A 12543-nucleotide genomic window follows, 5' to 3' on the forward strand; every position below is an offset into this window, starting at 1 on the left:
TGGTCTGGGAAAATGGCACGCACCCAAATGCTAACCCAGGGATCTAGGAACAAGATCTACCTGAAGAACAATATTTTTCAAGTGGCCTTAAAAGAGAAAAATGGCCATAAAAAGAAGTCTCATTCCCAAGGGATTTTATCTGGCTGCTGTTTGTCAGGTGCCGTTCCCCACACACATCCTCAGCACATTCTAAAGCAAGAATGGAGAGAGGGCCTCTCTGAAAATAATCACACTTGCTGAAAGACCAGCCCTGCATAAATATCTCTAACAACAGTACAAACAGAAATCAGACTTCTTGCCCGATACTTTAGCTGAAATTTATGGCACCACTGGCCATGATTCTGTTATTACTATTCTACCTGGCTAAGGCTCAAAGTCACAGAAGTGGGAATTTCAGAGGTATTTTCAGAAAGGATGTAGCTCATCTGGGGGGAAAAAAAAAGAACCAAAAAAAATTACTTAAGTTCTACAAATGCTGTACCAACACATCAGTGAACAAAGCTATATATTACACATATATGTATACATATATGAACACATGCACCAAAGGGATGGGACAGAGAAGTTAAGGACATACATGGCCTCTGAAATTACATTTAATGCTACACCTTGGGAATAATAAAGCGCAAAGGGTGGGAAAATAAAATCAAAGGGAATACAAGAAGACAGTCTCTGGTGCTCTTGCAAATATCACCAGCTGTTGGATGATTTATATGGAAAAAAAACTAGAAGTTGAGCTTTAACTTAAATTTCCCTGCTTTCTTACTGGTTTGCTTCCAACCCTAGGAGTTTAATTAAAGTCCATCAGCCAAATTTTTCTGAAGGACGTAAGTTATTCCTTTTTAAAATCTTCCTGTATTAACTGACCCAGATTTTTTAAACTCTTGAGCTTTCACCAACCTGATTATGAATACACACACACATACACATTTTTAAGAAGGTTAAAGAATTCCAAGATGATCAACCCAAGAAATACCAACAGCTGCTGCTGGCAATATGCAGGTACATGCAACTTATACTAAAATGAGTAACGAGGCAAGATGCAGTATTCTGTATTGCCAGTTCACATGTCAAGATCTAATTGCTACCCCCTTGTCTTTCTTAACAGAATACATAGTATTTGGTGACTTGGAGAGTTCTACAAGAAATCTCCAAGAAAAGTGGGTAAGAAGTTTTAGTGCTTGTAAAAGGAATCTCTCTCTCATCTTCTCTAGCTGGGGAAACGGTGTAATAAATTTGATGAAGAAAGGAAGGATTTAAAGCCAGAGAAAATTAGGATTTCTCAAAGCAGAAACACAGAGAAACATGCTGCCCTTAGGAACAGATCTCTGCTATTTACTTGATCTACTGGAAGAACTCCTGGGGAGCATGTCTTAGCAAGAGAAAGGAAAGTTTGCTATGCTCTTCATTTCCTGTGTAATTCCAGAAACTGCCAGCACAATGCTGTTTGGGGAGAACCACACTACAGCTATTCAACAGGGAATTCAGCATTGTATTCTGAATGAATGGAAACTTTCTCAAAGATATATATTTGCTGCAACTAAAGTAGAATGCAAACCCAGTAAGGATGTGAGCCCACATACACCTTCAATCAGCTAATTGCAAATTGTGACTCTTTCCATTATGACTTCCGCAATATTCTTCACAGTGCGAAACATCACAGTAAATCACTTGGGTTAGAGTTCACAGGAGCCATGAACTAAATGCAATAAATCAGCACTAAAAATATTATGCAACTACAGTTCAACTGATACCAAGTGTAGCTAATTTTAATGGAGAGGCTATCACTTTTATGTGTCCTTGCAAGTTAGTGATTTGGGATCTCTGTCACCAGGATAAAGGAAAAGGCTCTCTGAAATCTCAACTTCTTAGAATAAACTAGATGAATGGTTCCCTGCAAAAATCCCAGAGGCATTTCACTCCTGCCACTGCAAAAGCCTTCAGTAACATAGAACAGTAAGGGAACCACAAACTCTGCCTGGGCTCATGAGCCAGGATCTCATCCCCAAGCAGAATCGGACCTTTTAACTGAAGAGGAACAGTCACATGCCTCATTTCACCCTTCCTTTGCTCTAAACTCGGCTGCTTCCTCCCCCCCATATTCCACATTGGCTGATAAATTCCCCAACGGCGGGTGTTAACTAACTCTGCATTCCAGTCTGCTCTGCGTCATGGAGTTCCACATCCCGCTGATGAGGAACACATGGCGGACATGTGGAAGGGGAGAGCCTGACAGCGCTCGCACAAGCAGGGATAACTCCTCTGACCTTTGGCTTTTTTTCTCTCTGTACCATCCCAACTGCACAATGAGGAGTCTGTGCCCCTCTGTTGCCTACTGGTCACTCTGGGATCACTGGACACAAGCTGAAACCCTAACATTTCAACAGGCAGCTACACTGAATACACATTAGGGTTGAAAATGTATGTTGAAAGCAAGCAATTGATCGTTTTGTGTCTCTGCCCTAAGCAAACCATCCAGAGGAACTTTGGACCATACAGGTTACATCTGGATCAACTGGGGTAAGTATGTCACAAAAAGAACCATGGTTATGCTTCCTCATCAACTCTGTGAAATAAGGTAACTCACAGTCTTGCTAAAAAGTACACAGTGGCAACTGTATTAAAGCATTAAGATGTCTTTCTAAAATGAACAGAACATTTATCTTCTTTTTAAGACTTGAGCCTGGCTTAAGAGTAACAATGAGCTTCAACTTCAGTGTTGTCCAGACTGAATGACTCATGCAGAGTACTGCATTTATCAGGTCACATGGACACGAGGGTGTCCAAGCAATACAGTCATCCCTTCCTCCTCTGAAACCTCTGAAAAGTAAAACCGAATCACAGGCTAAGTGCTGGTCTGAGACCGCAGCAGACAGACAGACAGACAAATGACTAATGACAACCCATGCAACATACATTTACTGCCGATTAGAAACCAAATGCTGAGCCTCAAGCTCTCTGCTTTTAGCCTTATGTGTACTAGAACACTGGCCAGAATCTTGCAGTAAAACGAAAGCCTTTCCATAACTACATTCAACAGAAGCTCCTGCTAATATTCCCGATTCTGAGATTCATGACCTCTTACCTGTACAAGCTGTCAAGACACAGCATGACCTTTCTTTTATTAATAGGGCCTGAACATGCTCTATCTTCCTTTCAAACCCCTGCCAATGTATGAATAAAATAACATGGCAGCAGCAAAAAAAATAAAATCCTGTGGAAGCAACAATATTAAAATCAGTAATAGCACAATGTTCTTTAAAATATAAAGTCAATGTCTCACTAACTGCTTTTATACTATGTTCACATTTATTATACAAGTGTAATGTATAAAAACACCAAATTAAGAGTTTTTGTTACATCTGACTACATTGATTTTAGAAATAGTAAATAATTTTAAAGAGACTGTTTCTCTGTACCCTCATCACCAACAAATTTACAAAGAAAAACCCAGAACAAGTTGAGTAAAGTTTAAATGCATAATAAAAAGGGCAAACTTTCTGAGCAAATTAATGCCTTTTAGGTACAGCAGCTACTCTTAGTGAGCAGAGAAATTAAACAGGCATGCAGGACCTACTCAGGGTATCCTGAGAACATCTTCTCCAAACTCATGTCTCAAACAACAACCCTTGGATCAATATCTTTTTCTGAAATGTTCAGCAAAATCCTCTTTTCTAAAGAAATATGATGAAAGCTACATCAACATTTTTAAATTGTGATTATAGTTTGAGAAGTTAGTGTGTAAAAATCACACCCTTTTATTCAATAGACTTAGTTCCCCTGTTTTGATTCAGTCAGATCCGCTTGCTTTACTGGCTAAAATAACTTTTTACAGCTTTCTAAATTCCTGTTAGTACTGTGAAACCAATTCAATTCTGGGAAGAGGAACCAGATTCTTTTCTGGCTTGTGCATCTGTAAAAGGATTATTACCTAAATCAACACATACAATTTCTATTTTTTGTTAGAGGAGCCAGAATAAAATCTCACTTATTTTCTAGATGCTAGTCAGAAATTTTTATTTTTATTTATGAGAAGAGCAGACCTGGACTAATTGAAAAAGCAGATTTGGATCAACAGAAAAGACATCACTCTATAGAGGTCATATTTTAGAGAAAAGAAGTTATGTCAAACCATTTTCTATAGTATTATTCAAAATACCACTTGAATGCAAAAGAAACTTAGTCAGAAAATTTTGCTAATAGTGAAAACACCTGATTTTTCAAAGAGAAGACCACCACCAAAGCTGAGATGTATTCATTCTGTACACAGCTGAGACCAGCAAAGAGTTTTTGCTCCCTGGTCTATCCTGCATTGCTCCTCAGGATTCTTCTACTGAGCTGCATTAGTGCATCCCCCACTTCCCTGCCAGTGGCACTGCTTGTGGGGACATCTCCCAAATGCACAAAGAAAACAGAACCAAGTTAGCAAAGCCCTGCTGTTTAACCTATCAGAAATCATGGAGCTTTTTTTGACACTTGTGGCTTATAGAGCACTCAACTGTGTGTCCAGCTGGGTATTATCTTGGGGTGGTGGGCCCCTTTCACCAGCTGGATCTGGTACAGGACATCTGCCCATGATCCAGTTTAGGATGCTTCACACTGTAGAGCATCTGCCTATACCAGTGTCATTCCCAGCTTTTCTAAAGGAAATCGATTTTAAAAGGAAAAAAGAACCACCTTAGGAGCTGCAGAGTATTTCAGAGATGCCAATTTCCCAAGAACAACAGTTTTGGAGAGCAGAAACATTAAGGAAGTTGCAGTATGTTTATATATGATCCACTTACTTAAAACAAATTATCAGCAGGGAAAAAAAAAAAAAAAAAAAAAAAAAAAAAAAGGACAATATCCCAAGGCAACAGAAAGGAAATCAAGTGTATCAAAGCTGTTTCTGAGCTCCCATTACCTACCCACTTGGCAATGCTGACTTTTGAAATTATACTACACCGTTCCTTTTTACTCTCACGATGCGAGTAGAAAAGGAAGAAAAACCTCCCCAATCTTACCCCCTCTTCTTATTAAATTACCTTAAAAACAGATCTGCATTGTTACTTCAAGGTTACTGATGTTAGTACTAAATATATTTATAGATGAGGTATTCCTTTCTGTCTGCAGCACATGAGGTAATAAGTAGCTGGAATTGTCATGGTGATTTATTAACATATTCTCTAGGAGAAGCCCTGCACCTGCATCTGTGCAGACAGAACACCCACGAAGGCTGAACTCACCCTTGCACAGCCCACAAGATCTTAAAAGGAAACACTCCAAATTTAGACCTGCTCCAACAGGTGTCTTTTACTGTTTCACTTTGCATGACCATAAATATCAGAGGTGGAGCAAAAAGCTCCCTGTCCATTGTAATCGTGCTTTGAAAACAAATACCTTTGCCCCCTCCCAAAGCAGAGGCAGCAGCTATGGAATTCTCATCATTTCCTCACTCCTTCATCCTGTCAAGACCCAAGTCAGAGAGATGTCACTGGCAAAACCAGGCTCCAGGGATGAGCACATAACTTTATTTTTTTCTCTTCAAAGGGCCCTAAGCTGGTTTTGAAACGTCCCCAAACTGTATTTCTTTCATTCTAGTATCTCATCTTGCAGCTATTTGCCAAAGTGAATGACATGCACAGGCTGTTCATGGCTTTTTATAAGCTCTCATTACCCAAACAGGGAACCATTTCCTTGAAAATGCTTTCCCCAGCAGCATTAGTCTCTCTAGGCACCACCAATAAATTTGTCTTTTGGCTCAGCCTGTTGCACTCCAAAACGTGCCTGAATAGATGTATTTGATATTGTTTTCCACTTGTTTACTGAGGGAAGATGCTACCTGTGGGACTTGTCATCAGGGTGATTAACAGCACAGGGAAAATAAAATATAATTTTACCTGCCAAGTTGAAAGCTTTGCCAGATTTGCTCTGGCAAGCAAAGGAGCAAAATCCAGACTTCTTTCTGTGGTGTAACTAGGAGATGCAATCCCAAACCCAAAATGGCTATCCATGACTTACAAAACCACAACACAAATCAAAACAACAAATCTGGAAAAGAAATCCTAACCAAACTGAGAAAGAGAATAACAGGTTACACCATGAGCTTGGAAATTCCCCTTAAATGTTTCATTCTGTAACACTTCCATTACTACAAAACACCCCAGTCAAGAGCAAAAAAAAAAAGTATTTAATACTCAAAAGATACTCAGGAGAATGTGTGTTTTCCCCTGTCCCTCCTCACCAGCTGCTCTTTTATGGCAGGAAAGTGAAGAGCATGAAATCCAATGATAGGAAGAAGGCAAAGGTCAGGAAAAAGGTTTTTCTTCAAGGATTTAAATTAGCGTTCTACAGTTTTGCATGTTTTGTCAACATAACTTCCCTCCTGTGAGGAGGGGAAGCCAAAGGGCCTTTGAACCATTTCTGTATGGGGTCTAGATTTTAACAAGTAACAAGATTCCTAGCTTTAAAGAAAAGCTCATCTTCCCATTCCTGTCACCATTCCCTCCCCGTCCCTCCTTCCACTCCCCTCCTTAAAAAGAGAGAGGAAAAAGAAAATAGAAAAAGGATCTGAAGAACAAAACAAGCACTGGAGGAGTTCTAGAGTTCATGTAACAAGACCACTACAGCCCTTCAAAGGGACCATTAAAAGCAAAACAAACAAAAGCAACACCCTCAAGATGTCTATTGTATTTTACAGAGGAACAAATGAGTGTACTGGAAATTCTCCCACCATCTTGCCACAAAGCCTGTTATTTCATCAAAACAAAGTCCAGAGATCAAGAAACAGCCAACATGGCAGCTGAAAGTCAGTCACATCAAGTGATCCATGAAGAAAATGAGATTGGGCTTGCCTTTTTTCTTTTTTTTTCTTTCTTTACTATGATGTATTAAAAAAAAAAGACTTCAAAGATTGTTTCAAGCATCGCTTTTGTTTCTCACATGAGAAAATCAGGGTTGAGCAGGTCTAGACAACTCCATGGTTAAAACACCATTAGCTGCCAACACTTTGTCCTCCTAGAACTCCCACAGTTGTTGCTACCCTGGATTTGCCTCAAATGAAATTACCTGATGATTTCCATACATATTTTGCTCTCTCAGAGCTTCCCAAAGATGGCAGCTGTAGGACAGAGACAGCACACCAACATCACCAGTTGGCTGTTTCAGATGTCAGAGGCTCACCCAGGTGAGTACTAGCCCAATACTTCTGCTTGATGCTCCAAAGCATCTTTTTTATTTATTATTTTTATTCTTTTTAACACTTAGCAGATCTCTTTTTGTTCTTCTACACTATCCTACTGTCTTTGGGCTTTGCTTGTAGGGTGGTTAACACTTTACATTAACTTTCATAGCTGTGCATCTAAGCAAGACAGGGAGAAAGATAAGATTTTTTATCCCACCTGTATATCATCAACACTCTATTTACTAAATCCCAAACAGTTATGCTCAAGATCTGCTGAAGACAATGTAATTGAACAGGTGCTACTGAGGGCAAAGTTTACCCTGCAGGATAAAGCCTGATTAATTTAGCTACAGGAATGAGAATCCTCTGTTTAGATGAACCTGTAAAATCAGAGGTCAACTAAGATCACATATGTTATAGCAATTTATAAGTCATTATACCACAGCCACCCTCTAGTGCCAGGAGGAAGCCATAAAGACAAGCTTGTCACCAACTGCAGATAAAATATTCCTCCCCTAGCCCAAAATAGATCTATTTGCTTCATGTGCACAAACCCACGGAGTGCACCAGTGATGAGTTTCCTACTCTATACAAATCAGCTGCTGTGTATGTACACAAGTAATGCCTGCAGCTTGGTGCCTGCCATGGCCAAGGTAAGCCCAGCAGAGAGCCAGTGGAAACATGCTGGGACAGGCTCCTTCCATCACAACAGCTAACAGGGCCCACTCTTGATCACCTTCCTTCCAGGATAATCCTTAAACTGGGGTAGAGGAGGTGTCATCTTTCCATGGGCACAGAGCATCTCCCTCACATCTGGTAGCAGGATGTTCAAGGAAAGATTACACTGAGCTGTGGCCTACAGCACACACCAGAGGCATTTTCACAGCAGAGATTTATCTGAGAGCAGACCCCAGATGTCTGCATCCTTGACTTAAAAGGTCCACATGGATGGATTCCCAGCTCTCAAATGGCTGTTCCACAGGTGTCTCATCTCAGAGAGGTGAAAGTCTGACTGTCAGCCTGGGACAGACTACAAAGGTTGGCCTCTCAAGGAGCCAACACAGCTTTGCACAGAACACGTCAGACAACACGTGCCTGAGAAAACTAAAATCACTGCACTGGAGAGCATAAAGAACAACTCATCTTTCCTTCTCCTGCTAATGGATATGAATTACACCATGCAGACAGATCAGCTTGTCTGGCATATTTGATAAACTCATCCAAGTCCCCATGGAAGTTTAGTGGTGGATATAGCGTGGTTTCTCTAATGAATCTTTTGGGGCCTGGAAAGACAGCTGAGATTTTGTGCCTTAAATGCATAAGAGGATCATGAAATCCTGAGAACCTCTCATGGATACTCTGCAAATCCATTTGGGACTCAACCAATGAGACTTGCATTTCATTTTTGGACATAGGTCTAACACTTCACAGTCTCTGAATCTAAACTGTATCTGACCTATCGCAGGTTTCATTTCAAGAAGAGTTGCCTTTTCATGCATTCCTTTTCTTTCCCTGGATTTTTCCCTAAAAAAGTATAAGACAAGCCTATCAACTGGTTCCAATGATGTAACAAATAATAAAATACTGCTCCCTGAATATTGCAAAAGTGGCTTTTCCTCCTCCCCCCTCATCCTACTCTGTCTTTAACCATTTATCCTACTACACAACTATTTCATATCATCCCAAGTTCAGTTTCTGTTACAAGGACTCATGAGCTTACTTCTGAAGGATGGATCTTTTAATGACAAGTTCTTCATCCAAGTCAGCTTCATTAGCCATGAAGAGCAATCTTTTTCCTGTGTCATCCACTCCAATAAAGTCACGTTGCTCCACTGAAGTAGAAAATCAAACAAAATCATTATATAACTCCATTTTAATGCAGGCTGGAAAGACAAATGGGACCACCAACCACCCCCAAAATACGAAATCTGACTATCCCAGCAAGTCCATGAATTTAATAAATATCATTGATAACTTTTTCAACTTCTTGTCAGTTGGGATAGCTGATATATATCATGGCATTCAAAATATCGGCCCTGAAATGTTTTTGCATCCTTTTAATGCAGATGCCAACTATAGGTTCCCAACACCTAACACTCAATTTTGAGCAGCACTTTCCTTTTCTTCTTTTTTTTTTTTTTTTTTTTTTTTTTTTTTTTTTTTAATAAAACCCCTTGCTTCCTGAATTAAAACAACAAACTCAAGGTAAGCAGCGAGTTCTTCAAATCAAAATGCTTCTTCTCATAATGTCACTCCACATAGGGCGTCTGAGAGGACTGTGACTTCAGTTAAGACATAAGTATTTTGAAACTCATATTTTGAAACTCATCAACAAATATCAATACAAATCACAAACACACATACAAGTACAGATTCAAGACTTCTACCATGGATGTTTCTGAGAGGGTTAACTTGGTTTAAATATCTTTTTATAAAACTGTCCACCAAGAGAACACCTAACACTCACATGCATTATTGTGGCAGTCTGTATCTCCTGCAATCAGTGACTGTGAATCAGCAGGGACTTTGGCCTACTGGAATGTGAAGCATTTATTTTTTAACAGTTTTCCACAACATCTGAGTACAGTGGTGGCAGCTTATTCTAATTCTCACTGTAGTTGAGTTACTGCTCTGGTGGCAGCCATATACTGATCTTTACAGACAGAGGATGCACACAGTACAATTTTAACAAAAATCTTCTTTTTCTCCCAATAAATACTATTATTTTGGGCCAAAATGGCACATTTTTGATCTCCTAAGTTCTATGCCTTTAACCATACTGGAATAACAACATACCCTAGAAGTAGCTAATTCACTAAGATCTTTTCCAGACTATTTTTAACTTAATTCTCCCAGTTCAGGTTCACCCCTTATTTTACTTATACCTGTTCTTTCAGAGTTACCACAGTAATAACTACTGTTAAAGCAGTCAAATCTGTTCAGCCGTTGGAAGTTCTCCTGTGCAATCTTTGATGTAATAGACTAAACATACTCCCTTCAGAAAACCTCCCAACCCTTCTCAGAAATTCATTACACAGCAAAGAAATACAAAAATAGGCCTGAACATCTAACACCATGACAAAATAAGCACAATTATGATAAAGCTTACTTGCTGTAAAAACTCAGTAAGTCTTGAAAGCAGTGCCCATTTTCATTCTGTGGAGGGCAGTGAAGTTTGAGATTAGAGGCAAATGAACCCTCACCTCTGCCACCTAACTGGGGTCTCCTGACAGGCTGGAAATACAGCAGTGATTGATTTTCCTCCATCGAGGCACCAACACTTCTCTAAAGGTTCAGGTTCTGCCTGTCCATCTCCTGCCTGTTCCTACATACTACACTGCTACAGCAAAACTCTATGCAACAGGAAAAAGGGAAAAAAAACAACTTGATGAGAGCAGGACCAAGTACACGACTGACACCAAACCTGTTGCTCTTGCTTGTGTGGATAAGAAACAAACAGTGAGAGTGCACTGCAGGATTTTTTGTAGTAGATGCCAGGTCAGGTATTTCTGTGTACACTGGCAATAAAACAACATTACTTCAATAATTTTAATAAGACAAAATTTATATACTAAAATCAATTATCCAGAGGTACAAGAGTGCTGTTTCGAATTCCACTGGCATCACTTAGCAAGGAAAAATAAATGGAAGAGCAGACACATAACTAGTTCACAAAATCCCTGCAAGGAAGTATGAGAAAAATGTTAAAGTGACACTAACTTAACAAAATCATTTGAAATATAAAAATGAAAAGGAGGATGTGTTTTGCCCCCTCACAGTAGATAAATAAGGACTTGACACTTATATTGCAATTTATTAATTATCTTACAAATTAGATCCCCATCAGTTTTAAGGGCTTTAATGATCTAAAGAAATTATATCACAAGGGAATGTTAAGTATTTTAGTGACAAAAATAAATAAATTTCAGTCATATTTTTAAAAATGCTTTTTAATCAATCATAATTCATTGACACTTGAGAAAAAGACATCCTTGTTAAAGATTCAGTATCCCCACCCTTTCAATTAAAGTGAGAGGATTTCACATGAGGCAGCAGCCTTCAAGACCACCAAGAGGTCTTCTGGCAAACACAGAGAATACCAGTGATGGCATGCTTGCCACTTTCAAGGCAAAGAAAAATAAGCAGGAAAGAGTCACCATCCCTATCTTTTCTGCCTTTCTTTATACACAGAAAGGTTCAGACCCTATTTTCCATTCAAACCCTTGCAGATCATCTTTAAGCACACAGCTCCATTTAGGGTATCTGAATTCCTGACACTCTCTGTTTATTTGGGTTACTAGCATTTTCATGTTGTGGGTTCTTTCACTGCCATTGCTCTTACTGCTCAATTTAAAAAGCCAATGAGATTATTATCGTCAATATATGATCCTCTAAATATAAAACCCAATGAACTTGACCCTGTAATTTGCAGCTGAGTCAAACATTGCAGGAAACCATCAGGATGAATTTATAGCACTTAACACACTGCAATTCATGCTAATTTAAGAACTGTTCTTTATATCACAGTTTTTGAATGTTCAATAATACCCCATAAGCAACAACTTTGTATCAGATTCCATTACTTATGCGAAATAAAATGTTGTTGATCCTTCTCAAAAAATGAATTGCTTTGCAGAAACAGTGAAAAAATAAATCTAGTGGCTTGTCATGGCATCCATTTTCTAATTCAAACACTTGAACAGTACAGTCCAAGAGTCCAAGTCCAAGTACAGAAAAACCTTCTCTAAGTCACAACTTAGAGAAGGAGCAAATAGTGTCACCTACTATGAAAAACTGCCTAACATACTCCACGTTAATATCTTGTCTTGGGGTGCTTATAATCTTCACCAAGTTTTAACTGTTTGGGATGCAATTTCATCAGGTGTCTGGCTTAAGAGGAACATTTGAAGTACTCAGAGAAACACATTCAGCTGGTTCTAAGGCTAAGGAAAAACAAAGTGTTTAGCATAAGCAGGAATGGTTTGGTCTCCCTTCCCTTGAAAAGCTCTAATCAGTCTTTGAAAAACTGCAGGCTCATGTGCTGTATCCCTCTCTAGCTTTCTATTTTTGCTGCAAAAGTTTCTGCATATTTTATTCTCAAGGATAGATTCCAATTCCTCAGCTCCTGGGACTGATCAAATAGCAGGTGCTACCTAAGGTTTTCTGTACCATCTGGTGGTGCAAGCAAAGCACAGGAGCCACAAGGCTTTACAGCTATTCTGTGATGACTGTTCCAGGGGAAAGAGTTTAATCTGTTGCCTTTTTGCAGTCTGTTTCTTAGAAGGAAATAAAAGTCACAAACTCACTGGGGTGAGGGGAAATAATAAACATAAAAACAAGAATTCTGCAAGACAGGCTGGAAGGGAGAGAAAGCAGCCCCT

General features: G+C 39.3%; 1 protein-coding gene across 1 annotated transcript in view; it reads right to left on the reverse strand.

The window, feature by feature from the left end:
• EIF2B3 (eukaryotic translation initiation factor 2B subunit gamma) overlaps window positions 1-12543 on the reverse strand; it is a 99143-nt gene that overhangs the window by 64034 nt on the left and 22566 nt on the right. The window contains exon 4 of the mRNA XM_079313309.1: window positions 8883-8994. Within this exon, the coding sequence (XP_079169435.1) occupies window positions 8883-8994 (112 nt within the window). The remainder of the gene's footprint in view (window positions 1-8882; window positions 8995-12543) is intronic.

This window comes from Erithacus rubecula (assembly GCF_903797595.1).
Source record: "Erithacus rubecula genome assembly, chromosome: 10".
Lineage (NCBI taxonomy): Eukaryota > Metazoa > Chordata > Aves > Passeriformes > Muscicapidae > Erithacus > Erithacus rubecula.